Genomic DNA, 27,856 nt, shown 5'->3' with positions numbered 1-27,856 from the left:
TACCTTTATGTATCCGGCTCATATTCATGCTTGCATATATATGGATGCTTCTTATTTATACTTGCCCAGTTCACAGTGAGGTAGAGGAGGGTCCCATGTACCATCTACTTGGCAATGAATCTCTCTTGTTCCAGATATTTTGTAGCCAGCATTGCAGTCTAAAGTCACCCTTTGGTTATACGTGTAGGTGTCTGAATAACCAGTTACTATCCTTCCATTCCTTACTTGAGGGGCTGGACACCGAGTCACTGAAAAGACAAAGTTTCAACAAGCATACAGTACTGAAGGTAAAAAGGAATATACCTGTTCTCTGCATATCTGTGCGTTTAGCTGGGAGTATTATAGACATGTGGATTATGGGCTGATAGAATAGGAACCTCATGCTCAGGGCCCAAATGTAGCCCACCCTGCTCCTCTATTTGACCCTCAAGTCTCTCCCCATGCTTAGGGCTGGATTAAACTTTAAGCAAAATAAGCACATACTTAGGGCATCAAGGGAAAGAGGGCGCCACAAAAAATCCATTGCCAGATTTAACATGGACCATATGGCGCAGCTGAACCAGGTTCCACAAAAAAAGTTTCCCACAATAAGTGAAAAATGAATACACACGGACACACACAAATAATGATAATAAATTAGTAACAATGAATTAGTAACAATAGAGAGTAATGACCGCTCCCCACATTAAATGGGGGCCACCCTTTGCGTGGTCGCACGCAGCCTCCATTAGCAGCACCATTAGCACAGGATTGGCTTCGCCTTCCCCAGGTGGGATACCTGGAGGCCTCCGCCTACCTCAGCCAGTTGCCCAATCCCACCTGGGGAGGTGTTGCCAAGGTAATCAGGCCAGGTAGCGGGAGGGACCACCCTGCCCACACAAACATTATTCTTGGGAAAACCACAAGATTAGAATCTGGTAATTGGTAAACTGCCACTCAGTTCACTGAGGCTCATGTAATCGTTCTTATCTTGGTCATTTCAGCTGTACTGTTCAGTCATCCACTGAGAGTGAGTGGAGCAGTGTTCAGTACAGTGTTGCCAGATTTTGGGCGGGGGGTGTTCCTTCAAATTTGGAGATTTTTAAAGGCTTTGGTGAGAATTGTTGTTATCTCCACAGCTTTTCTGGGTGTGAGTGTTGGGGCGGCAAAATAATAACCACACAGATTTGGGAGACAATTGATGTGTCAACTTACGATGAAATTATATGTGCATCACTATGAACTCATCACTTTATTAATTTCTCAGCTGAGCTTCAGCAGTTTCACTCAAATGTGCATCGTAAGTTCAGTGCAACCAAAAATGTAAAAACAAGATTCAGTCATGCTGAACTTTATAAAACAATTGTAGAAGACAATGTTGAGTCTGCCTTTCCAAATACAGACATTTGCTTTCGTATATTTTAATATTAATGGTCACAAATCGTCACAGACTGCTCAGCTGAGTGTTTATTTTCTCAGTTGAAGTATATTAAAAATCCTAACAGAACAGCTATGCAACAAGGCGGGCAGGATGCCTTATCTCTACAAAGTATAGAAGCATGTGTGTTATGGAAGATTAGTTTTGAGGATCTGATAAAAGACTTTTCAATTAGAAAAAGCAAGAGAAAAGTAGGAGAAATAGTGGGTGGAAGGTGAGTGGTGTCAATGGAGACAGTGATGGAGTTAGGATTCCTGCCTTCTCTTTCCAGATATTAAGCAGTTTCTTCTCCACTTCCCTACTCATCCTACCAAAGAACTGCATGTTTCACCTAAGGAGGAATGCAGATCTGATTAACAACTGGATTTTGTATTTTCAGAAATGGGGTTGTTATGTTGGACTCAATCATTGTATGTCTTTTCATCCCAGCAGTCCTAATTATAGTTGCAGGTAGGCATTGCAGCTTGTACAATACTTGGGGACATTTTGGTTTGCCCCAATATGAATCCCCCACCCTTGCCTTTGCATTTTTTTAGGAATACATATAGCTAATGATTCGTCTTGTTAGGAAGTAACAGAGTACTGTAATGACTGCTGTGATTTTGCCAAATGTTCATGCTTATTGATTAACACAACTTCCTGCAATTAACAAAATGGCATGGAGAATATTTAAAAACATACCTCCACAATATGCACGGCCACTCCAAACACCATTTACTCCATCCTTGGTAGTACAGTAAATAGTGGCATTTCCGACAAGGGGGTGGCTTTTTCCACAGGTGTATGATACAGCTGTCCCATAGAAGTAGTCATCTATATTCATGCCACTGTGCTCGCCATGGGGAACATCTGGTGGTGGAGAACACGAAATAGCTAGAGAAAGGTAGAAGACAAACATATAGCATAAATGATGTATTCTGTTTTCTATTTCTGATGGCCACTACTGCAGCCAACAGATGAAGTTAACAGCGTATGTAATATTAATGACTGCTAAACTATGATTATCCCTTGAATACAGCCAATAGTTAAAAGGAAGAAAATAATACAAGACATCCAGAGTTCCATAATCTGCCATGGAGATTACATGAAACACAAGAACTACAATGGCTACTTATAAATACCAAAATAGAGAGATGAACTATTCTGTAAGACACATAAATTAGATAATAACAATAACAGGACAGAGACTGACCACTTTCTTTAGGCTGAAAGATTTATCAGCTTAGGAGAAATACAACCGAGGAGCATACAATAAAGAAAGTATTTTTGTTGTTGCTTCAGATACACATCAGAAGAGAGAGGATTAATGCTCCTCAGCTGGAAAATTGGAAAGAACGTCAGTCAACAGTGAGAATGTTAACTACAATTCTGTGCTAAGGGCAAAGAACGCAGCAATATTACAAACATTGTTTTAATAGTGTAAGACTAGGGACGTGGGTGGTGCTGTGGTCTAAACCACTGAGCCTCTTGGGCTTGCCGATCGGAAGGTTGGCAGCTGACTGGAAGGTTGGCAGTTCAAATCCCCGCAATGAGGTGAACTCCCATTGCTCTGTCCCAGCTTCTGCCAACCTAGCAGTTAGAAAGCATGCCAAAAAGTGCAAGTAGATAAATAGGTACTGCTCCGGCGGGAAGGTAATAATAATAATAATAATAATAATAATAATAATAATAATAATAATAATAATAATAATAAATTTTATTTATATCCCGCCCTCCCCAGCCGAAGCCGGGCTCAGGGCGGCTAACAACAATAAAACAGTACAAAAGTACAACATAAACAACATTCTAAAATCATTCATTATAAAAATTAATTAATTCAAGCCACTAGCAACCGTTGGGCCAGAGCTCCGCGAAGATTGCCGAGGGAGGGAGTCAGGCTGTGCCCTGGCCAAAGGCCTGGTGGAACAGCTCTGTCTTGCAGGCCCTGCGGAAAGATGTCAAGTCCCGCAGGGCCCTGGTCTCTTGTGACAGAGTGTTCCACCAGATCGGAGCCGCAGCCGAAAAAGCCCTGGCTCTAGTTGAGGCCAGCCTAACTTCTCTGTGGCCTGGGACCTTCAAGATGTTTTTATTTGAAGACCGTAAGTTTCTCTGTGGGGCATACCATGGCGTTTCCATGCGCTCTGGCACTTGTCAGTGTCCTGTTGTGTCAGAAGTGGTTTAGTCATGCTGGCCACATGACCTGGAAAGCTGTCTGTGGACAAATGCTGGCTCCCTCGGCCTGAAAAACGAAATGACTGCCACACCCCACAGTCGTCTTTGACTGGACTTAACTGCCCAGGGGTCATTTACCTTTACCTTACCTAGTGTAAGGTGTAAGATATTCCATAATGGTATTCCATTATTCTCATGATTTCATTGATAACCTGATACTATATTCTGATACTCTTGCCACAGGATTCCTGTGCTTTGTAACTTTGCCATGTGATTGTGATACTGATAATGTATGTAGGTTACACCAGTTTCTGTTAGTCTGGCATCCATCTTGGAACCACTCCCAAGAGCGCAAGCCTTGAACCTGTTCAGTTCCAACTTTTTCTCAAGAAATACTTTTGCCTTTTGGCCACTAGGTGGCAACTAACCCCTTCATTTATACTTTCAACATGATAAATATCCCTTGCCAGAGTTTCCTGCGCTATGTAATTTTGCCAGGTGACTTACACCGATTAGGTTAGATATAGGAAAATGCGAATATGCTATCTTAACTAGATTATTCTGAATTCAGGTCTCTTGAACCATGTGATTTCATTGATTGTGGACAACTGGTCTTTCAGTGCCAACTAGCACAAAAGTCAAAAGCACACATTTATATGAGTGCGAATAGTTATGTCCTTTTAAATTAAGTGTTACTTGTAAAAATTAAAATTTAATTTATCTGGAATCTGGTGAAATAGTAAAAGCACAAAGATATGTAAGCTGCTCAAAATCCTATAAAAATAGGGGCAAACAAAATTATTTTCACATTCTTTGATTGAAATAATATATATTATTTGATTTCAAGAATCTCTTTAATTTTCCAACAACCGTATGGTTTTTGAAGGGTTGTGCAATGGTTCTCAAGAGTTGGGCTGACTGGCATTGACTCAAATATCCAAAGGCTATTTGCAATATTGCAAATATCGGATGCTGCCCAAGGCACAAAAGACTGGAAGAGCTGTAGAAGTGAACTACACCTACTAGTTATTCACTAATTGTCAATATTTTTGTGTCAATGATGCTATTTTTACATAGCTAATAGTCAACCCTTGTGGTGGACGGGCCTTGAATCAGCCTCCTGGGGACCCAGAAGCCATTCAGAGCTGGGTGGTGTGCCATCCTATCAGGAGGGAGGGAGTGGAGATTTAAATGTAGGCCTGGCCCACTGATGAGGACAAACAGATTTGTATCTAATGCTGCACCCGCCTCACTTCTGCCACCCACCCCGCTGTCTCTGGGGAAGCAGCACTGGCAGTGGCACTGGTCTGGGGCAAGATCTTGCCAAAATCTCACGAGATCCTAAGATCCAATGAGACTTTGGCAAGATCTCACAAGATCTCACCAGATGTTGGTGCCATTGCTTCGTGGGCATCACCATAGCGCTGGCAGCAGGGTGCAGCAGGGTGCAGCAGGTGAATGAATCTGTAATATTGCAAATAGCCATATTAAGTACTGCAAGCAGTTGCCCTCTGGAAAAATGATATACAGTGGTACCTCTGGTTAAGAACTTAATTCGTTCTGGAGGTCCGTTCTTAACCTGAAACTGTTCTTAACCGGAGATACCACTTTAGCTAATGGGGCCTCCCGCTGCTGCCGCGCGATTTCTGTTCTCATCCTGAAGCAAAGTTCTTAACCCGAGGTACTATTTCTGGGTTAGCGGAGTCTATAACCTGAAGCGTCTGTAACCCGAGGTACCACTGTATGTTAACATGTGTTCTACTTACGTTGACAAATAGCAGTTTCACCAGTCCATACTGCTTTTAGGCCAGATATCACACACTGTCTGGAAGATAGACCAACTAGCTTGTACCTGAATTGAGATAGAAGCAATTATGGATTGTCGACTTCTTTATCCCAGGATGCACAGAATTAAATGCATATTACGAAATGTATGCACTGTGTTATTAGAGGTCACGGCCCACACACTTCTACTGCGCTTGCTGATAGTGTAGTGGCTCCTCAATAAAATTGCTTTAAAAAGCTTGTAGCAGAGTTTCTTCCTGGCGGCAGACGACAAGAGACTTGTGCAAAATACTCAGTCAAGAGTTACCTTTATTTCTTGGCTGGTTCACAAGCATTTTAGTTCAAACTATATACAAACTATTTACATACATCTTTCCACCATGGTATAAACTCACAGCCTGTGGGTACTCTTTCCTCGTGCAGGATGTTGCAACCTGCAACTTCCTCTTTTTATTTTCATCCCCAGCTGTAACCAATCAGCCTAGAATGTCACTCCTATTAAAGAAAACTTCTTTAAAGCTACAAGAACCTTTTTTTTTCTTTGAAGAATGACTTCCTAACATGTGTACCCATTCACAACCAATACCAAAGCTGTATATTGAGTGATTATCACAGCAAAGTATATTCTATTCAGACCAGAATTCTCTCCTCTGCAAACCCTGCAATTCCCACAAGCATGCTGATATCTCCCTCTATCTGTAGTTCTGTCTCCAATCCTACTGGCACTCCCCTCAGCAGATCAGTATTAGGCTGCAAGACAAGTTAGTGCCTGGGACTGGCTAAATCTGTTGTCACAGGGGTCCTGTTTCTTCAAAAGCTGCATTACAATAAGAAATTGATTTATGAACCTTTTCCTGCATAGGAGGTTAGGTGAGGGGGGAAAGTTAACACCAATGACTTGTTCTTAAATCGTTAAAGGAAGAGGAGCCCTACCAGAAAAAGTAACCTTATTGATTTCCTAATGCTTACCCTTCCTCGCAGGTGTAATTTATAGTAGAACCAAATAAAAGATCTTTTGTTACAATCAGCCTCCCATTATCTGGTTCTCCTGGATATCCACATGATTTTCCTGTCAGAAAAAAAGCAAACCATACAGACTTTCTCTCTGTAATTTGTTTTAAAACAAATTTAATTAAAGCACAAAGGAAGAATGGTGCAACTTAATCAAACCACTTATATTAATATAACAATCAATACAAGGATGGTAAGAGACTCACTTTTGCAGAACTCCTGAACTCCTGACCATTCCTGATTTCTAATGCACATAAGAGAGGCCTTCAATCCGGGATGCTTAGCATAGCCTGGACGGCACATGTATTTCACAACTGAGCCAACAGGAAAGGAATTATTTTCTTTATACTCATTGAGAAGTTCAGCAAATTGTAAACTGGGTGGGGGTGCACAGCTACCTTCTGATGAGATGGAGGGAGGAAGTGGGGAGGAAGAGAGGGAAAAATGAGGCCAGTGGTTATTGTGAAATTCTACAAAGTGTAATATTGTGGTTCTAACTGGAGACTAATCTCCAGTTCCTCCACCTATAATATAGCAGTGGTCCTCACCACTCTTTTCTCACCTGTACTGTAATTATTTATTCATTTGAATTTTATTTTAAAATATGCATATATTGCTATTCAGGGGAAAAAATCAATGCAGTTTACAACAATTATACATACATAAAACCATATAAAAAGTAAAAAAATATTTATTTTATGCGTTTATATGTATGTGAAACATAAAATAGGATAATTGCATCAAGCAGGAAATAATATGCACAAGACAAAAATGAGAGAAGCAATTTCATCAGTGGGAACAAGATGTGATGTCCAGTGCCTTACTCAAGCAGATTAAAGAACATTCAAGCTGTTTTATGTCTTCTGTTTCTTGGAAGGTGGTAGTGCCTTCACTATTATAAGAAGTTGCCAGTTTGATTTTGGGCAGCAGCCAGCAAAGTAATTGCATTCTGCTTGTGCAATGAAACTTCCCACCCCTCTCTTTTCCCTGTGCCTTCTACAAATCTGCTCTGGATGGGTTGAGGGAACCCTAGACCAGGTTTAGGGTATGCACAGGGGGAGGGGGAGAAGGGGCAGTTTTACCGCACAACCAAAAGTCCTTGCACTTATAGAACTAATACCTTGCAGTATTAAACCACAGAGCCTAGGACTTGCCGATCAGAAGGTCGGTGGTTTGAATCCCCGCGATGGGGTGAGCTCCCGTTCCTCGGTCCCTGCTCCTGCCAACCTAGCAGTTCGAAAGCACGTCAAAGTGCAAGTAGCTAAATAGGTACCGCTTCAGCGGGAAGGTAAACGGTGTTTCCGTGTGCTGCTCTGGTTCACCAGAAGCGGCTTAGTCATGCTGGCCACATGACCCGGAAGCTGTATGCCGGCTCCCTCGGCCAATAAAGCGAGATGAGCGCCGCAACCCCAGAGTCGGACACGACTGGACCTAAGGGTCAGGGGTCCCTTTACCTTTACCTTGCAGTATCACTCTTTGTCTCTTCTAAGGAACCCTTCAGAAGTTCCATTAACTTGCACAGAACTGAATTCTGTGTGACAGTTCTCGAAGTGTGTGCTTTCATTATAGGAAGCAGCACTACTTTATTTGCCTGGATCCAAATTTTCAAGGCTGAATGGAAGAAATGGTGTAAACATTGCTTTGTAGCTTGCACTGCTAGAGGCAATATGGACAATCTTACGGTCAAAAGATGTACCTTCACAGCGAGGGGCAGGGGAAGACCATGTCCCAGATGCTGTGCAGTAAATAGTCCCCTCTCCAATTAGTCCATAGCCAGGCTCACATGTGTATTTCACAGACATTCCATTAGTAAACACTGCTGCTTCCTGGTTGTACATCCCATTTTGAACATGTGGGGGTGGCTGGCATTGAATTACTGAAAGGGGAAAAAGGTGGTTACAATGGAAAAACACATTACAAACATCATTGACTGTAAATTCCACATTTGTAAGAACTCAATCATTTAGTGTGGCAGCACCTACACATGGGAACTCCCTGCCTATTGATATCAAGCAGGTGATATCAGGTGCCTTCACTTTATTCTTTTTGGCATCTGCTAAAAGCATTCTTGTTTTTGGCAAGCCTACCCTGATGCTTAGAAAGTTGAAATAATTTTAATCTGTTTTACTATTTTAACTTTTGTTTGCTTTAAAGTTGTAAAATTTCCTTGATTTATTTTTGTAAACTACTTTGAAATTATTGTTTTTTACAATCAAGCAGTGTATAAATTTTATGAAGCAAACAAATAATAAATACTGTTAATAAGTGTGTGTCAATCTGAACTTTTTCTTTGGTTTATTACTGTAGATCATGGCATGAGTAAAGGTTGGCCTAACTTAACATGAAATGACCCCCCATTAACTTTTATTGGTTCTGGTATCATTATTATATTTATGCTTTTTACAATGCAAATGCTAATTCAAATGAAACATGATACATATATCTTGCACTTCTTTTTGGTCATGCAATTGCAATGGTCTGTCATTATTTGTTATGATTCCTATTTCAGGTTTCAGTCCAATCAATAAACCCCCAAAGGCTTATTTCCTCAATCACTCTATTGCAGGCGTAGCCAACTTGGTGCACTTCAGTTGTTGTGGACTATAACTCCCATAATCTTTTACTATTGGCCATGCTGACTGGGGCTGATGAAAACTGTAGTCCAGCAACACATGAAGGGCACCAATTTGGCTATCTTTATTCAGTGGAATGATTTAAGTACTTACACACCCCTGTATGGTATTGATTTGTAGAGTGTCTTTAATGTGCACAATCTCAGATGAGACTTTCATTCTTTTTGGTTCATATCTGAAACTGTCAAATGAGATCCAAACAAAAGGAAAGCATTCCTGACTATTAGAAGCAAATGAAAGATATACTAGTACCTACCCCTAACACAAATGGGCACAGGAGAATCCCACATGCTGTCAAATTGGCACTGAATTGTACGGTTGCCTTTCAGGATATAGCCAGGGTCACATTCAAATGTAATTGTCTCTTTGGGTTTAACTTGCCCTCTAGATCTTGTTATTCTTCCATTCTGGATTTCTGGATTTTCACAACCAGTGACTGTGAAGGAAAAAGGATAAAGCCATTATTCAATTCTATAATATGTGAGACCTGAGAGAAGGGTGTATTGCAGAAAATATAAAACCTTGATGTAAAATTCAACACTTTAACTTTCTAGGATCATAGACAACCTCTTAACACTTTCCTGATAATTGGGAAATGTATTGGTTTGTGCACGTCCACAGAATGGAAGATGGCAAGATGCCCAAGAACGTGCTCTATGGGGAGCTAGCTTCTAGCACCAGGCCTGTTGACAGACCAGCTCCGTGTTACAAAGATGTCTGCAACCGTGACATGAAGGCTGGCAATATCAACCTTGCTGTGTAGGAATTCCTTGCATCCAACCACAGTGTCTGGAGACAGGCAGTCAGGTCATATATCCATAGTAGTTACCAGAGGAAAAATGACCACTGGGAGGAGTGCAGAGAGCAGAACTGTCATGGTGCATTTGCAGCAGCACAACTGGACACCTTTATCCCACTGCTGCCAGTTATTTAATGTGGGCCTGGATAGCTCAGTTGGTTAAAGCATGGTACCGATAACGCCAAGGTTGCAGGTTCAGTCTCCATATGGGACAGCTGCATATTCCTGCATTGCAGTGGGTTGAACTAGATGATCCTCAGGTTCCCTTCCAACTCTTCAAGTCTATGATCTGCCCCAGCTGCAGCAAAACATGTATCTCTCATATTGGTCTCTACAGCCACAGCAGGTGCTGTAACTCTACAAATGTTTGACTTTACTCGCGAAAACACACTGTTCCATTGTCTCCCAAGACAGATGGGTGCCAACAGAACAATCTATTCAACATGAAGGCTGCAATCTTATCACACTTACGTAGTAGTAAATTTAACAGAACTCAATGGCCCTTACTTCTGAGTAAGCATGTGTAAGATTCCACAGCAAGGCATTAATTATGTTTCCTACATATTAATGATTGAAAAATGAATTTATGGAACACTACATTAAAGCACTAGATGGTTTTCTCAAACAATTATTAGTGGAAACAGTCAAACATTTTACAGCAAGTGATTTGTGGGTTGCTTCTAGTGATTTGTATGTTGCTTCTTTGATTACTAGGAACATAAACTTTAGGAGGAACAGAAACCAGAAAGAGTCATGGGAAATTTCTGCTTATTATGGTTCAAAAAGGCTCTGGTTTCTCTTCAGACCGTATAAATCTTTCTCCTTTTACAAAAAGGCATTGCCTTCTATTGTGGCTCAGGTTAAAAGCCCTCATATTAGAAACACAGTCAGAAGCAGCCTGAAAGGGAAGTCTGTTTGCGGGTGAGGAGTCTCATACGAAAGAGCTTCAAAGTGATACTTGCCCTGTTCACAGTGAGGTAGTGGAGGGTCCCATGTGCCATCCACTTGGCAATGGATCTCTCTCGAGCCAACTATTTTGTGGCCAGCATTGCAGTCTAATGTCACCCTTTGGTTATAAGTGTAGGTGGCGGAATAACCAGTTACTATTCTTCCATTTTCAATTTGAGGAGCTGGACAGTGAGCCACTGAAAAGAAGATGTGTTTAATAAACATACAGCTATGCTTATTATTAAAATAAAAGAATAGACCCTCACTCAGTGCATCTGTGCCTTTATCTGCTGCATCATGGACAGGTGGGTTGGTTTTGAAAATTTAGAAGTATTGATACCTAATAGTTATTCTGTTAGAGCTATCAGAAGAAAATGCTTGCCACATTGCCAAATCATCATGTTTAGGAATTAACACAAATTGGACCTTTCCATATAAAAAATAGAAGAACAAAGAGTAACACTGGAAAACCACACCTCCACAATATGCACGGCCACTCCAAATTCCATTTAATCCATCCTTAGTAGTGCAGTAAATAGTGGCATTTCCCACAAGGGGGTGGCCTTTGTCACAGGTGTATGATACAGCTGTCCCATAGGAGAAGTCATTCATGGACCTGCCACTGTGCTTGCCATGGGGAACATCTGGTGGTGGAAAGCATGGAATACCTAGAAACATAAGCAGAAGATACATGCCAAAGACAAATATTTTAGTGGTTTTTTAAAAAATATTTATTGTGTCTTAGTTCATTTTGCATCTAAACATCTCCCTACCTAAGGAAACACGAGTGCTTTCATTTAATTTGAGGAAATGCAGTGGTGTTCAGTTATTATCTTTGTAAATTAGAAATCTGAAAGTTTTTTAATGCCCTATAGGAATTATATTTTTGAACACTTATTTTTGTATTTGTGAATTGTTATATTGAATTTCTTTTGTAAGACAATCCGACGGTTTTGTAAGTGTAAGAATAATAATAAAAACAGAGAGTGGCACGTAGGGAATTATTTTCTGGATACTAGACGATAAGCAGGCATAGAAGGCTTGTGTGACGCTGCAGAAATAGTACATCACACCTGCCAGTTACATCTGGCAATCATTAATTTCATCTTTTTTGTTTGAAAATTATATTAATTTCATGTAAGTAAGGAAGCCTACTTTTTCCTGACATGCATGCAAAGTTCTTTCATTCACAGTATTTTAACCTTTCCCCTATAATGAAAATTTTAAAAGTACATCTACAGAAATTTAACTGTATTATATTTGCATAACTGTACTCATGTCAGTCTAATTCACTTCAGGGAACCTCTTCTATAGAAGTTAGTGGTAGTGAATCAGGACCCATTTTTTTTAAGTTATTTATTTTATAACAAAGAAACATTTATCTGGACAGCATCCATGTGACAAGAGATGGGCAAAATTGCATTGTGCCATTCAGGCTAACAGGCAAGTAACAATTGTTACAGGCACAGGAGCAAACTCAAGGCTGAGGACCCTTTGCCCACCCCATAAAATATTTGAGGGGGCTGCTTGTCCCCCGAAGTTGATGAGAATTGCCATTCAAATGGTGCGTGTGTGCTGCACCATGTGAACAGTTATGCAGAGTGGGGCTTACTTGCCCCTCCGATTTTATTCAAGTTGGCAGCCCTGGTTACAGGTAAGGCCCTCCATCACATCAGTAGGTTCGCAAAATAGCTTGAAGATACAGGAGTCTGCTTCACTTTTTCTTATACTGAATGTGACCAATATTGAACCATTGTCTATTCCTATGTTTATTTGCTTATTTCAGCAGAGTCTCAGAGGTTATCCCAAAGAGTGAGTTATACTACGCTTCGTGAAACAAAGCTTCAATGCCATAATTTGTTTTAGGTAAAGGTAAAGGAACCCCTGACAGTTAGGTCCAGTCGCGGACGACTCTGGGGTTGCAGCGCTCATCTCGCTTTATTGGCCGAGGGAGCCGGCGTACAGCTTCCGGGTCATGTGGCCAGCATGACTAAGCTGCTTTTGGCGAACCAGAGCAGTGCACAGAAATACTGTTTATCTTCCTGCCGGAGCGATACTTATTTATCTACTTGCACTTTGATGTGCTTTCAAACTGCTAGGTGGGCAGGAGCTGGGACTGAGCAATGGGAGCGCACCCCGTCACAGGGATTTGAACCACCAACTTTCCAATCGGCAAGCCCTAGGTTCAGTGGTTTAGACCACAGCGCCACCAATGTTGTATTTTCAGTTGCTGTAACCTGCCTTGGAACCTTAAGGTGCAGTATAGGTAAGAAATTAAAGTACAGTCATACCTCGGGTTACAGCAGCTTCAGGTTGCATTTTTTTGGGTTGTGGACCGCCGAATCCCGGAAGTACCGGAACGGGTTACTTCCGGGTTTTGGCAGTCGCACATGCACAGAAGCGCTAAATCGCGCTTTGTGCATGTGCAGAAGCGCCGAATCACAACCTGCGCATGCGCAGACACGGGTTGCGAATGTGCATTCCGCATGGATCACGTTTGCAACCCGAGCGTTCACTGTAACAACAAGAACAACATTTTGACACTGATTTACCTCTAATGCTGCTAGACGAGAGCATGCAAATGTATTAACCCTTTACCATCCATACTAAATTGATTTTGAGGTGTTCCTGGTGCCATATAAGAATACTATTTACAAACATAGCAGTAAAAAATATGTTTTACTTACGCTGACAAAGAGGAATATCATTAGTCCACCCTACTTTTCGGCCAAATACGACACACTTTCTGCTGGAAGTACTACCAATTAACCTGTGCCTGTATCAAGAAAGAAGTAGCTGTGGGTTGTCTTGTTCTGCCTCGTGAGATGCATAGAACTGATGTGCTTATAATGTGAACGTTCTTCTTACTGACTTTCCACAAACAAATGAAATGCTTTTTGAAAGACAGGGAAGCACATTTCTTGTCAGCCAGGATTGTGCAGCTATCTCAACATATCTTACAATATTCATTTAATTAATATGTTCACCCCTCTTTCAATTGTTCCTGGTGTCGAGTGTCCCAGTTAACTAATATCCATTGAGCAAGCAATCCAGTACACTTCCTGGGGTAATATGGATTTATAACGCAACATACCTAATTTATTTTATTTGTATGTTAAGAAATATGATACATTGTCCTCTGAAAGGAATGACTGAAAATGGTTACATGCCAACACTGATAAAAGCTAGTGGGGCTGGGCCAGGGGGGTGATCAATGCCTCATAACAAGAGGGGGTGGTTCCTGCCTGGAGGAGGCAGTGGTAAAACCACTCCTTAAGAAACCCTCCCTGGACTCAGAAATCTTTGACTACCGGCCAGTTGCTAATCTCCCCTTCATGTGCAAGGTTCTTGTCAAGGTTCTGGTGGTTGTGGACCAGACCCAGGTGCTCTTGGAGGAAACTGATTTTCTAGATCCAGTTCAGTTGGGGTTTCGGCCTAGTTTTGGCACAAAAACTCTTTTGGTTGCCCTGCATGATGACCTCTGTTGGGAGACAGACAGGGGAAATGTTTCCTTGTAAATTCTCCTCAACCTCTCAGCAGCTTTTGATACCATTGACCATAGCATCCTTCTGGAGCAGCTGTCTGAGTTGGGGATAGGTGGCACCGCTTTGTGGTGGTCCTGGACATTGCATTCATCATCTGAGGCCCTCCTTTGTGTACCTCCTTCACATGAAGTCCAGAGGATGGCTACACGAGAATGGGCCTTTTCTGTAGTCGCTCCCCGTTTGTGGAATGCTCTCCCCAGGGAGATTCGCCTGGCACCTTCATTATATATTTTTAGGTGTCAGGTGAAAACGTTCCTCTTCAACAAGGCCTTTGGCTGATAAGGAGGGCTATTGTTTTGGCTTAATTATTTTATCTTGTATTTTATTCTGACATCTTTTGATGAAGAGCGGTATGAAAAATTAATAAGTAATTTTTTGCACATGGAAGCATGTGCAAAGACTTCTGCTTGTACAATGCGACTTTCTCTCCCTTCCTGTGTGTCTCCTGAAATTGCCCCCAGAACAGTGGGGGGAGAGCATGGGGGGGATTGATCTGCCTGGCAAACTGAAATGCTTCACAGTAGGAACGTTCCTGTGTGTTCAGATTCTTAAAAACAAAATTATCACCACACCCAGTACATAAGAGCTCTGCTGGACCAAACCAAAGAGCCATCATTCACCTATTAAAGTGGCCAACCATATGTCTAAGGAGGACATGAATGCAAAGTACTTCATTCCTTTCTGAACAAACAGGCCTAGGGTTAAGTGTAGAAAATCGTTAGTCTCTAGGGTTACAAGCTCTCTCCTTTTCTATGTGTTCGGTGCCTTTAAAAACTGCATAGTGAACCAACAGAAATAAGTCAAATGAGATTTTCCTGATGGGAGAGAAAAGTGAAAGGAAAAGCTTTCCCAGATTCTTTCTGCTTATGCAACTAGGGGAGATAGAGCAGCCCTAGTGGGAAGTCAGGCCAGAGGGAGCAGAGGAATTCTCCCTTCTTGGCTTTTCTGATGCTTACCCTTCATTGCAGGTGTAATTTACAGTGGAACCGAATAAAATATCTTGGGGCACAATCAACTTCCCATTATCTGGTTCCCCTGGATTTCCACAAGATTGTCCTAGCAGGAAGAAAGAGACAAAGTGTGCCTTAAAGTACAATGCTGATCTAAAGTTTCCATCTGCTTTTCGTTTTAAATTAATAAATTCTCAAGGGCAGAACTGCACACCTCAATACATCTCTTGTATTCAAACCATTGAAATGATTCAGATTGGTACAGGGCACATTCTCACAAATATTTCAAAAAATGTTATGACACTCACGTTTACAGCGCTCCAGAACTTTGGACCACTCCTGGCTTTGAAGGCACTTAATGGAGTACCTCAGTCCAGTATAGCCTGGACGGCACATATATTTCACAATCGAGCCAACAGGAAATAAATTCTTTTGCTTATACTCGTCGGTTAGCTCAGCAAAGTTTAACCTAGGTGGAGGGCCACAGCCACCTAAAGATGAAAAGAGAAGAGGGGGAAATCAAGGAAATGTGAAGCTCTGCCCAGTGCAATTTTGTGTTTTGAACCACCATATCATTTCCTCCACCTGTAACATGGAAATGGCCATTCCTTATCATCAAAAGTTAACAACTGGGGCAGTGGTTGTACAGAAATGGTGGGAGTCTGATTCTTTGTGGGATATGCCACAAGTTAAATGTAGTAGAATGTTAATGCATTCGGCTTTCTGTATTTATCTTCTAGCTGTTCTGGAATAATTAACTGCCATGGGTCTTTTTCAGGCGGCAATTGCCCCAGGCCTCACACATGGTGGGACCATGTCAGCATTGGTATTGCTGTGGTGCTGACAACTTTTAGAATCAACAGACAGCAAGGGAACTGCCCTCTCCACTCACTGCCTCTCTCACCATTTGGGCTGTGCTCCCCCCTCCCCCCACCAGAGGCCACTGGTGAGGAACTGTGAGGGAGAGCAATAGGATAACCTCTGGCATTGATGTTATCAACAGGATACCTGTGGGCCTACCTAACATGATGGGAAAGACAATAACCCAGCAAATTATAGCTAGGCAAAGACAAAGGCCTTACACCCTGAAAAGTCAACAACTTTGCACTGCATTCCAGTCTCTTCTGGGCAGGTTGGGCCACCAGGCTATTTTTCAGGCCTGTTTTACCTGTAGGCAGCTCATTTCCAGGAACCTCAGAGGAGAGGAGATAGTAAATTACTCTAATTGGATGCTGCCAGCAAAGATCAAAGAGAGACCAATTAGGACTCTTCCTCCTCTTCTCTCTGGGGATAGTTCTAGCTGGAAAAAGCCTGTAGAGAGAAAAGTTCTAAACGGATTGCTGCTAGCATGCAGGCATGTGGACTTAGAGGAGAGACTAGGAGACAACAAATTAGCAGCAATATCCACTACACCATCACCAAGGAAGAAAGGTACGTAATGTGGCTGGGGGAAAGGACAATAGAGGATTCAGGCCTGTGGCTGGGAGAGGAAGATAGAAGTAGAGCAGTCAGGGCCTGGGACATACTGGGATAAATATGTACATGTGTGTAAACTATCATTTTATTTAGAGATGATCTGAGGAAATTAATTGGATGTTCTTCTTAAGATGGGACATGGGAGCAACAATTGAAGTGAATTCTCTCTGTGTGTATGTGTGTTTGGATTTTAGAAACGAAATCTTCATACACTGCTTCTGATGTCATTCATTCATTCATTCATTCATTCATTCACACACACACACAGAGAGGGGGGGATAATGTTAATACATTTTTAAAATATGCATGGTTGGCTAAGGGAATGGGGACAAATGCTGCATCAAGAAAGGCCCCTCAAATGAGCTTTCTGCCTCCGGGCTTTTCATAATCACATCAGAAATGGTTACCTTTGTTTCATGCTTCAAAAGTTTTGGATCCATATGGAGGTTTCAAAGAGCATGTGGCAACAGTTCAGTGTGAGACCAAAATGCCCCATGGACCTAGCATGGGGACTTTCCAAACGATCAAACACAATAGGTTTCTAGAAGTTGCAATTGGCAATTAGGGATTGTCAAAAACCACACGTTTCTGGAAATTTCAACTCTCCTGTGGATGTGCTGCCAGGCAAATGTAGTTTTTGACAATCACTGCATTGGAACTCAGTAATTTCATTTCAACAAATGGTGAAGAGAGTTCTTACTAATCTGTATAGTACCAAAAATTGTACTAATTATTATTTATATTAATGGACTTATCACTTGCTTGCATCTTTGGCCTTAGTGGCCAATGGCTATCATACCACACACACTTACCTGGGATTAAGTTTCATTGAATACTGTGGAGCTTGCTTTTGAGTAAAGTAAACTTGCATATGAATCTAAAGCATTGTGGAAAGTTGGAATGACAGCAAAGAGGCAAAATGTTGATCAAAAAGACTGCTAATAGAAAGATAAATAATTATTTCCCCTAATTGTAGATTTTTGTAAAAAAAAACCACAACCAGCTACAACAAACTATTCAACAGACTGTTGTACAAATTTTAAGGTGCATACACAGAGCAGGTACACGCTCCACAGAAAACCAATCCTTCGCCCTTCAAAAATTAGGGAACATTTCCCCCCAAAATAGACATTTTATTTGAGTTCACTGAGCAATCCCAAAGCCATCTTTACTCTCTTAATGACCCCAAGTATCATTATTTTTTGCTGCAGAAGGAGGCATGTTGGAAACACCTTTCCCAATAGATTGCCCGAGTTATTTTCACTTGCAAGTCCTTCAAATCCTATAGAGGTTTTCAACCTTTTTGGGTCCACAGCTCCCTTAACCAACTACATTCTTTCTGCAGCACCCCTGTGGTGCTCAGGAGCCAAGTTATGTCACCCGTTGCCTGCAGAGCTGGCAGCCCCTTACTGCTTTTTGAACACCCTCCCTTGTGGAGCGTTCCCTCAGCCTCCTCTCCTCCCCCCCAAGAGTCCTCCGGGCAGCCACCGCTGCCACCACTGAGCTGCCCACCCTGCCCCAAAGAGAGGTGCCTCCTCACACTACCCCACAGGGGCCTGGGAAGCACCCCCTGCCCAGCCCCAGAGGCACCATTCAGAGGAGGAAGGGAAGGTAAGAGGGACAGAGGCCAGTGTTGTCCACAGCACCCCTGAACATCATTCAAGGCACCCCAGGGTGCCACGACACACTGGTTGAAAACCACTGCTATAAATAGATAAACATGTTTGTATGATTGGACCACTGCTCTACAAAACCAGTCTGGCAAGTATCTGTTAAAAACAGAGCAGACCTGTCAAAAGAGCATATACCTACAAATAGGTGAAAATTCCTATTGGGGCCAGGAGAGACAATTAGGTATTGTCAGGTACCTTGACCAACAGAAGTCATACTCTCAAATTTCTATTGTAGACCTTTTTCTGTAAAGCATGTATGATGATTTTGGGTGGTCTTTGGCTAAGGGGTTGGGCAATTTCTGTAGTGCCTGTTGTTGTTGTTGTTGATGATGATAGACTTAAAGGATACTGGGTCTCTTGAGTGGGAGTTGAGCTGCGAAACACCCCATTTTTTTGGGTATAATAACAAGAATTCTCTCCCAAGAAAGATCAGACAGTTCCCTTCCCTGGTCATGTTCAGGAAGAATTTAAATACATTTTATTGTTCAGGCCTTTGGAAGCTGACAAAAACATTTAGGCATTGTAGATTTTAAAACTGTCTTTAGAAATATTTTTGTTATTGTTGGATATGTTGTTTGTTAGTTGTCCTTGCATCTTTGGGAGGGAGGGAGATAAACAAACGTAACAGATAAATATTGAGACTTTACATCAGACAGCATATATATTGCAATTTTACATCAGATATCACAATAAAGAAATCCACTTATGCACTGCTAATAATAGTGTCTAGGACACATAGTGAAATATTTATACATTGATGAATGAGGAACATCCTAAATAAGATTGCCACATATTAGGTGCACTGTTTTATTAGACAGCTCTCCCGCTCCGCCCACTTTCTAATACAAAAGTTAGTAATCAAATGGGACTTTTTAAAATTGTTTATTTACAAGAAGCCACTGAGGAAGTTTAATATTTTGCAGTTTCTTCCTTCAGAAACTTCCTCTTGCTATTTTATGTAATGAATTTATAGGAGTATTCAACTGACTCTCTTCATTCACTGAAGAAGCACAATTGTAAAAAGAAGAATAAAAGAAGCATAATTGTACCAACCTGGCCACACCCTATAATACCAGTGTTACTATAGGCTACATGCTGTGGTGGCTGTGTGTTTGGCATTAATGCTAAATGTAAGCATGTACGTCTCTTCAATGTAACCAGAAACCTTGACTGTTCCAGGTTTCTTGATTGTGCAAAAGATCCCTATGGACAGACACACAGTACCATGCACATACAGCCAGAAGGGTCTGACCACTGACAGCATTAGATCTGGGATGTGTCAGTAGCAGGCATCGTCCCTCTCCCCTCATGTACTTGGTGAACATGTGAGGGGGATCATCCAAACATTAGACTCTCTCACTATTTTTAAAAGCCATAGAATGTCAGCTCTTGCTCTTAATCTTGACTAATCTAACTAGACTAATCTAACTAGACTAAACTTGACTAATCTAACTCCCTTTTATATAAACAAAACCCTTTCCTTCAACCATGAGCCAACTGGTTTTAGCATCCTATTCATATTATTGCAGCTGTTTACATGAAAGTAAACTTTAAATATGTACTGATTTCATTTCTAAAAATTGCTTTCACTTGCTGTGTTTCCCTCATTTTTCCTTCTAACACTGTGGGCTTGGGTCTGCCTAGAAAGATTTATACCTTGTTCTAACCTGAGGTCTTAAGGCACTTAAAATACACTTTTAAAAGGATATAAAGCGGGGGAGGGGGGGTTAGCGAGAACTCAGTTTCAGCACCTCTCAAGTAGGTGACATTGCCATTAGCAAAAATCAAGTGTGTGTTCTGGCACCTCATTTTCTAGAAAAATAGCACTGATATATAGTAATCCATGTCCCCACAGTTCTCATAGTTTAAACATACTGTACCATTGCTGTTCTCAGACCCCTGGAAAAGATAAGACACACTCCTGCCTGATATCTGCATAGCCACTACCAGTCAGTGTAAACAATACTGAGCAAGAGGGTCCGTTGGTCTGACTATATAGTATAAAGCATCTTCCTATGCTCCTACAAGCAGAATTATACCAATCTGGGGTTGAGTTTCCTAGGTTTTACTTTGTAGTCACAATGGACTAGAAAGGCTGGAATAAGCATAGAGTGAATCAGAAGTTTTCATTTGAATGAGGCCAAGAGGAGATGCTGGTCATGCTAATTAGTAGACCCAATAAATCTGAGTCTACCCCCCAAACAGACTGAACTTTTGCACTAGGCATAAGCATCACATTGCACAACAGTCTCAAGATGTGCTTTTCCAAGTCCGCAGGCACAGTATGTTCACACTGCTCTCTCAGCGACATCTATGCTTGCTTAATCATGAACACAGAATGGAAGATGGCAGGAAACCTGAAGGACGTGCTCTACAGGGAGCTGACTTCAGGTACCAGGCCTGTTGGCAGACCAGCTCTGTGTTACAAATATGACATGAAGGCAGGCAACATCAGCCCCTCATGGGAATCCCTTGCAGACGACCACAGTGCTGGAGACACACAGTCAGGTTGTGCATCCATAGCAGTGACCGGTGGAAGAATGACCGCTGGGAGGAGTGCGGAGAGAAGAAATGCCATGGTGCACCTGCAGCAGCACAACAACTGGACACCTTCATCTGCCCCAGCTGCAACACAACATGTCTCTCCTGTATCAGCCTCTACAGCTACAACAGGCACTGTAGCCTTCCAATGGTTTGACTTCACTCCCAAAGGCACACTCCTCCATTGTCTTCTGAGACAGATGGATGCCAACCAACAACAAACAATACACAGCAAGGATTAGGAGCCATCCCTCCCCATTAGCTACCCTCATGAAATCCCTTTTAACTGCCGATGACCCTTCCTTAAGTTCCTTTCTCCCAACAGAAGCGGAACAAAAATGTATTGACAACTCAGGCAGCACCAACTTTTGCCACATTCCATGGGAAAGGGAGCCTCTCCCCGCAAAAAAGGATGGGAAAGGAGAAGTACAGAAGCTAGACATAAAGAGTCCCAATTCCCAACTTCTCACCTTGATCTTCCAAAGTAATGGCCAGAAGTTCCATCAAGCCCCATAATAAGGGAAGCATGCATGCAAGCATAGCTCTCACTCAGGTCACAGCAATGAATGAGAAGTTGCTGAACCCAATAGGGATATATAAATAAATGCAGAAGAGGAAGCAGCAGCAGCAGGCAAATAAATGGGGCTTTCACAGAAAAAACCCAAAGGAAGCTTGACAGAGAACTATATAAAAGGCTTCCCAGTCTTTCTCAGCACTTAAAAGCATTGTGTAAGTCCTTGCGGACATTAGCCCAGAGTCTGGTTTCAGTTTGAACATAGCAAATAGAAAGGGTTAAGTTGATGAGATTCTCTTTTGAGAAATTATGCACTGGTTCTGGCCATCCTACCTCCAAACCTATCTTACAGTTACTATAGTGCCACTGCTGAAAACTGTCCTCAGCTCAGCCTCTATTTCTTTCAAGAAGATACAAAAAACTGTATTACATTAAGGCTGAGCTGCTGCCTTTGGACAGCAAAAAGGCTGGCATAGTCACTGGCTTTTAGAATTAGCACCCCTATTGTCCTGGGAAATACTGAAATTGGAAGATTAGGATGAGTTATGCTAGGATGAAGTTTTACTATTTGGCACCTTAAAATGCACCTCTTACCAACAGCTATGTGATTCCAGGGGCTGGGATTTTTGCCTACTTTCCAAGCTGATTAGTAAGCACTGCATTTTACTGCTTACCATAAATCTACGGTCTGAATTCAGTTGTTTGCTTTGCACTGCAAATTCTACTCATGGGATTTGCCTAGCAAGTAAGGCACTGAGCTTACTCAAAACAGAAGTACACCACCAGACAGAAACTGTTCTTAACTAATGGTACATGCCATTTACAATTAAAAAATTAAAGAAAAATTGATAGTGGATTCAGACATGAGTTTTCCTTTCCTTTATCCCATTCCTGTGTCCATATTCCAGTTTGGAAAGCTTTAGCCAGTTGTGGCTTCCCAGCATATGTTTACACACTCAGATATGTGAGCAAGCAGTTCCCTTCTGTAACCTTTTACAGCATTTCCTGCACTGAAGTGTTCTCAGTGTATGAAATACATAACACAGAAAGGGATTTGCAGTACCAATGCACATGCAACTGCAGAGTGCACATATAATTGCATCTCCTGCTAATCACCTGCTGCAGAAGACAGGACCTAGTATGGTACGCAACACTTCAGTGATTGCAGGGGATAACAGAACTATTATTCCTGCTTTTATTGTAGTAGCAGAGCTAACTAGAGGCTCAGAGGCACACGGACTTACTATGCATGAAGGACTGGGTGGCCACAGACAAGCTCAAAGTTAAACATTCATGTTTGCGAGGCTGATGGGAGTTGTGGTCCAAAATTATCTGGAAAGCTTCAGCTACTTTGAGTTCTAACGGTTTTTACATAAAAAACCTGCCAACTTAAAATAAATTTCTACAGTCAGCTGCCAATTACATTTCAATTAATGCACATATTAACAAAGCCGCTATACAGATGCCATTTTCCACAGCAGGGAATATGGATAAATTAGTTACAAACAATGCAAGTCTCACTATTACAAGGAAGGCCATGTTTAGTATTGCTCATTGTAGCTACCATAACCAAATGACCTTTAAAAAAAGGTATGTACTTTTATTTCAGCCAGTTAACACGTGTCCATCACATTCAACACTCAAAATTAAAGGAGCAACACTGAACAGCACATGGCCCACTTTGAGATGCTAAGAACACATACCGTACTTATAGCCAAGGCACCATCTCATGATACTTTGCGCAAAGTTAAAATGTGTGCACAGAATGCTTGTCTGGGTGCTGTAAAGGAAGTTACCAGGAAGTTTTTGCCACAAACATCTATTTTCACTGCATTGTGCATCTCTGCATGGTGAGAAACAGATTCGAAACAGCTATGTGCTATTAGCCGTATCAACACAAGCTGCACTGCATCACCAGTTTCCTCTTATCTCTTGGGAGATACCAATGATAGTGCCTTTTATTCAATATTTTAGTTTATTTGCACACATTCTAAGAGAAACAATTTTTCTCTCTGTATACATACTACATAGTTAATCAATTTAAACAGAAGAAGTGCACAATTCAACATAAAATTTTAAAATAGCATATAACAAACAAGTTACCTTCATGACTGTAACAAACTATAGTTCAAACCATCAGAAGCACTGCACTTTTCACTCACATTGATCTTAACAGGAGAATCATTTTACTTGTTTCCACTGAAATTAAGCTGTTGTAAACGTGACCCTTGATTTTTTGGTTAAGTACACAGAGGATTTTGTTTGCCTATGAAAATATATCAAAAAGAAAACGAGTATTTTCAATTAGGCACTTGTTACTTTTGTTCACACTTTTTAAGATCATGTAAGGAAATCAAGACAACTTTTACAATTCTTCATGAGAAAGGCTTGTGGAAGTCAAATGTTTGGTAAATATTAACAGCTTTACTTGTCCCTCCCCTTCAAGCGATGAACAAGATTCTAGGAAACAAACTGTAATAAGTTCTTCTTGGTTCTGTATTTGATTGAGGCACTTTAAAACACATTCTGCAAAGGAAGTTGCAAGCCAGTTCTATGCAAAAACAATAAGTGCAAATGAACAGAGTTTTCTTGGGGCCCAATACTGCTTCATGCTTCAAGTAGCTGAATAACCTGGATGCCCAGTTTTTAATGAAAATTGCTTTGGCTTTTTCCATGCAGATCTTCATTCAATTCTCATTTCCAGTTCTCAAAATAAGAACTGTTGGGAATTAATTATCAGCTGGAAGCTTACTGGAGCACAGCTCTACTGCAATCAGGAGGCTTTGGGTTCCAATCCTATTTCTGTGTGAGTGGCAACTGCACGGTAAGACTCAGCATTGCAAGAAGAAGGGTCAGCTTTTCTGTAAAAAAAAAGTTACAAATATTTTTGATTGATTTTGATATGTTTGAATCATCAATCTGTTTAGTCTTCCTGTCAGGAAGGAAAAAGCAACACACAAATACATCAGCATTCCACTGCATGCTATTGACATTTTGAAAGCAACTTTTACATTGAAGAAGCGGCCATACTGTTACTTCTTAGGAAAGAAAATTAGTTCTGGAAGCTATAGAAGCAGAAGTAATACACGGACTGTTAACAACTGCAGGATATTAGAAGTAAAACAGATAAAGAGAATTAGGATTATATAAACACAACAGATATAAGAGAGAGAGAGAGACAGCCTAAGTACAGTATAGAAAAATGGTCACTTCTAACATTCCTTGTAGAATCTGCCCTTGAATGAACATTCCACAGGCACCACTGTCCATGTGGGAAACTTGGACAAGTGTCAGCAATGGAGCTTCTGTAATCAAGGAGTACTGCCTTTTGTTTACCAGCAAGAATGAATTTACTTTTGTCTATTTCTCTGCATAAAGCGATTACAAGTTGTGGGAATAACTGTGTGGATGTCATGTGACCTACAAAATAAAATTTCTCACTGAAATGCTTCCACTAGGAGTGGTTGGTGATGAGGAACAGCACTATACACCTGGCCGCCAGGAGGCCAGGTACATGCACCAAGCTTCTCACTTACCACTTTATTTCCACTAGTGAAGAGTATTGGTAGTTCTCTCACACACCTGTAACACTCATGTATTTAAATGTGACTATAGTTATAATTCACAGCTGGAGTAGCTATTGCTAAATGATGTTTAAGAAGTGTCTGTGCCCAGGCAGGGTGCACTATTTGCTACACACTGTGGAAGAAGAGTCCTTTGCTGTCATATAACACCACAATTAACTATTTAAAAATACAGGTTACCATCTACATAAAAACATTCTTGACTTCAGGACAAAACATCCTAGCAGCTGAAAATATTTGACTGGTTGATCAGTTGAGACAGAAAAGAAAGAGGGTGAGTTGGGGAAAAGGGAACCCATGAGCCAGAATAATGTCCCTGACCCACACAGGTGATTCCAATGTCCTTCCCATTTCTGTGCTTTAATTAATGCCTGCTCACAGTTTGACATTTAACAATCATGAGAAAGAAATGTAAAACGCTTTCCCACAAACCCACTAGATCGCTCTAAAAAGAGAATCTTCAAACACAAAACATGTTATTCAAAGAATAATCTCTAGGTTGTTTGACTAAGATTGAGAAGCTTACTCAGCACATATAGTAGGATGACTATATTTAGCACTGGAAAGGCTTGGCAATATTGTACTTTACAATACATTTAAAATGAGGCAGAGATGCTCAATATTCAATAGAAAACTATAAACATGAACAGCTTCAAGCAGGTAAGATGCCATTAATGGGCTTAAACATTCTCAAAGTAAATATAATATGATTTTTGAGTTGCTCAAAAATCAAACTAAGACCCATTGCAACACAACGCCATGGGTCCCCCCCCCCCAATTCCTTAACAAGTATTTGTGCAGAACTACACATCTAGGCCTTCTACTGGTATGCACATTAAGGTGCAATTAGTTGGCAGTCCCAACAATAGATTATATTTATATTTCCCATAATCATGAGTATGAGGTTATATCAGTGTTGGGGAAACCCACACTGGAAGATGTATTTTGAGGAGGTAGGTTGGTTGGTACAATCATTCCTCCATGCCTGCATTGTTTGCTTTATTGCTTTGACTATTCCAAGGTTAGGTGTCTGCAGAATGGGGCAGGAGTCACTGTCTGAAGGTCAAGCGCCTGCCAGAAGTATTACAGCTACAGCAGGACCCCAAGGTTAATTATGCTGGCCTTGTCCATTTGCTTATCGTATCCCTCACGCCTTCTAAATAACAACTTCCAAAGCAGGTTTGAGGGCTTTGGACATTATGCCAATAAGTACACAGCTACGAAGAATTTAGAGTACATAAATCTCCCAGATGCAAACATAAGTTTTGAGATTTGACATAGGCCCAGACCAGCTGGGTCCTGCATGTTGGCCAGAAAGGGTCTCTCCCTGGGGCTCCCAACAAATGAATGGGGAAATATCTGGTCTTGCTTATGTTATATTACTCTGCTGAAAGTCTTTTTCACCGATTAGTATTTTGTATTTAGCCTGTCACTTAATAAAATCACCGAACTTCTCTCCACTGGTATTCTTACTGCCTCTGAATCCAAAAGATCTCTTGCCTTTGACAAAAAAATCAGTATTCTCTAGTATCAAAACTGAATCTCAGAATATCTTAAAGACTTAAAAGACATGTGAACAATCTGTTACAGAAATTATTGCAATGACTATTCAAAACTAATAAATAATTATTGTATTAATCTACAGAAATACCTCAATTAGTGTTCACAAATTTAAGTGAACCTGTCTGCATACATACATGCATCATATTAAAATAGTAAAATCAGGTATACAATGCTACAACAAAAATGGACAGTCCTGGACACAAAAATAGAAAGGTCATGCAAGATAAATGTTCAGAATAAATTATTGCTGCAAATTGTTGGCTTAGATTGCAGGACCGGCCTAGATTCTTCCAGAAAAAATCTACTGGCTTCAGGCGGGATTGTTCAACAAATCCATTTTCTTACTGTGTCTGAAAGTAAAAATCACAAACAGCAAGTACCCTTGACGGTTCCAACATCTGTAGATTAGAGCAGAGTGTTTGATGACTTAATTTAATAGGAGCTTGCAGGATCTTTAGTGCCAGAATATTCATTGTCAAGTCTGCTTTGGTAAATTGAGACAGAGCATTTCTGTCACTTCAGAACACCAATGGTGGAAATGGGATAAAATACTGACTAGCCATTCTAGAAAAATTATTGTGTTTTAGTTGTTACTGTTTATTCTGTGCTGCCATATTAGTGCAACTGTTCACCAAATAAATAAATAATAAAAATACTAAAGCCCTTTCTGAACACCAAGCACATTTATACGGAAAGTGTAAGTGAATAGAAGGCAAAGTGAAGCCAAGAAGCGTATATTAGCTCACACCGCCACAAACGAAGCTACAAAGAATTAGATACGGCTTCTCCTGAGCTGACTCACCCCTTTATAAAGCAAGATCTGTATTTCCAACCTGCAGCAATAAGACAAATCCCCAATATAACAGCCACCACAGATCCTTGAAGGGAAGAAGAAGAAATCCAGTGATATACTGTAGTAATGATTAACAAGGCAAAGTAATAGGTTTTTTTTCTGTTCAAGAAAAAACTGCCCCAGTCCTAAATAAAGACTGAAATGTAATCACATCTGTAGCTTCAAAATAGGTTTGAGACAACAACCCCCAAACAGGACCCAAATCCTACTGCAGACTTAACAAAAGATAGACAAACTATTAAAATCAATGAGAACAACCTGTCAGTTTGTTTTGCACATGAAGAACATAAAAAGCTGTGCTTTCAGTGTTTGACCACTTCCATTTGTTTCCACTATTTGTACTTTGAATCCAATATCAGACTTCATAGTGAAGCCAGGAATCCTAGAAATATGTGGCTTATTAAACTATGCAA

At 41.0% G+C, this 27,856-nt stretch overlaps 2 protein-coding genes across 2 annotated transcripts in view; both read right to left on the bottom strand.

Moving 5' to 3' along the window:
- The window catches only part of LOC114599337 (complement receptor type 1-like), a 100,966-nt gene that overhangs the window by 21,718 nt on the left and 51,392 nt on the right, over positions 1 to 27,856 (bottom strand). Inside the window, exons 18-24 of the mRNA XM_077928130.1 lie at positions 27,393 to 27,468; positions 24,226 to 24,304; positions 15,548 to 15,758; positions 15,246 to 15,345; positions 13,432 to 13,520; positions 11,221 to 11,412; positions 10,682 to 10,941 (exon numbers count right to left, since the gene is read on the bottom strand). Of these exons, the coding sequence (XP_077784256.1) occupies positions 10,682 to 10,941; positions 11,221 to 11,412; positions 13,432 to 13,520; positions 15,246 to 15,345; positions 15,548 to 15,758; positions 24,226 to 24,304; positions 27,393 to 27,468 (1,007 nt within the window). The remainder of the gene's footprint in view (positions 1 to 10,681; positions 10,942 to 11,220; positions 11,413 to 13,431; positions 13,521 to 15,245; positions 15,346 to 15,547; positions 15,759 to 24,225; positions 24,305 to 27,392; positions 27,469 to 27,856) is intronic.
- LOC144327820 (complement receptor type 2-like) lies at positions 13 to 9,428 on the bottom strand. The gene is made up of 7 exons (XM_077929040.1): positions 9,254 to 9,428; positions 8,061 to 8,240; positions 6,571 to 6,765; positions 6,323 to 6,422; positions 5,335 to 5,420; positions 2,099 to 2,290; positions 13 to 248 (listed from the first exon to the last, which is right to left on the bottom strand). Exons 1-7 carry the CDS (start codon positions 9,285 to 9,287, stop codon positions 52 to 54), a joined length of 984 nt encoding a protein of 327 aa, XP_077785166.1. The 5' UTR covers positions 9,288 to 9,428; the 3' UTR covers positions 13 to 51.

Source organism: Podarcis muralis, chromosome 5 (assembly GCF_964188315.1).
Source record: "Podarcis muralis chromosome 5, rPodMur119.hap1.1, whole genome shotgun sequence".
NCBI classification, from domain to species: Eukaryota; Metazoa; Chordata; class Lepidosauria; order Squamata; family Lacertidae; genus Podarcis; species Podarcis muralis.
This window is presented reverse-complemented; position numbering and strand designations above follow the sequence as displayed.

Excerpts from the sequence above, each read along its gene's own strand:
- LOC144327820 (XM_077929040.1), bottom strand. The coding sequence starts at position 9,287 with ATGTGGGATTCTCCTGTGCCCATTTGTGTTAGGG. Across the intron at positions 6,423-6,570 it reads AGTTCAGGAGTTCTGCAAAA|GAAAATCATGTGGATATCCA; the intron begins GTGAGTCTCTTA and ends TTTTTCTGACAG. Across the intron at positions 249-2,098 it reads TGGCCGTGCATATTGTGGAG|TGACTCGGTGTCCAGCCCCT; the intron begins GTATGTTTTTAA and ends TTGTCTTTTCAG.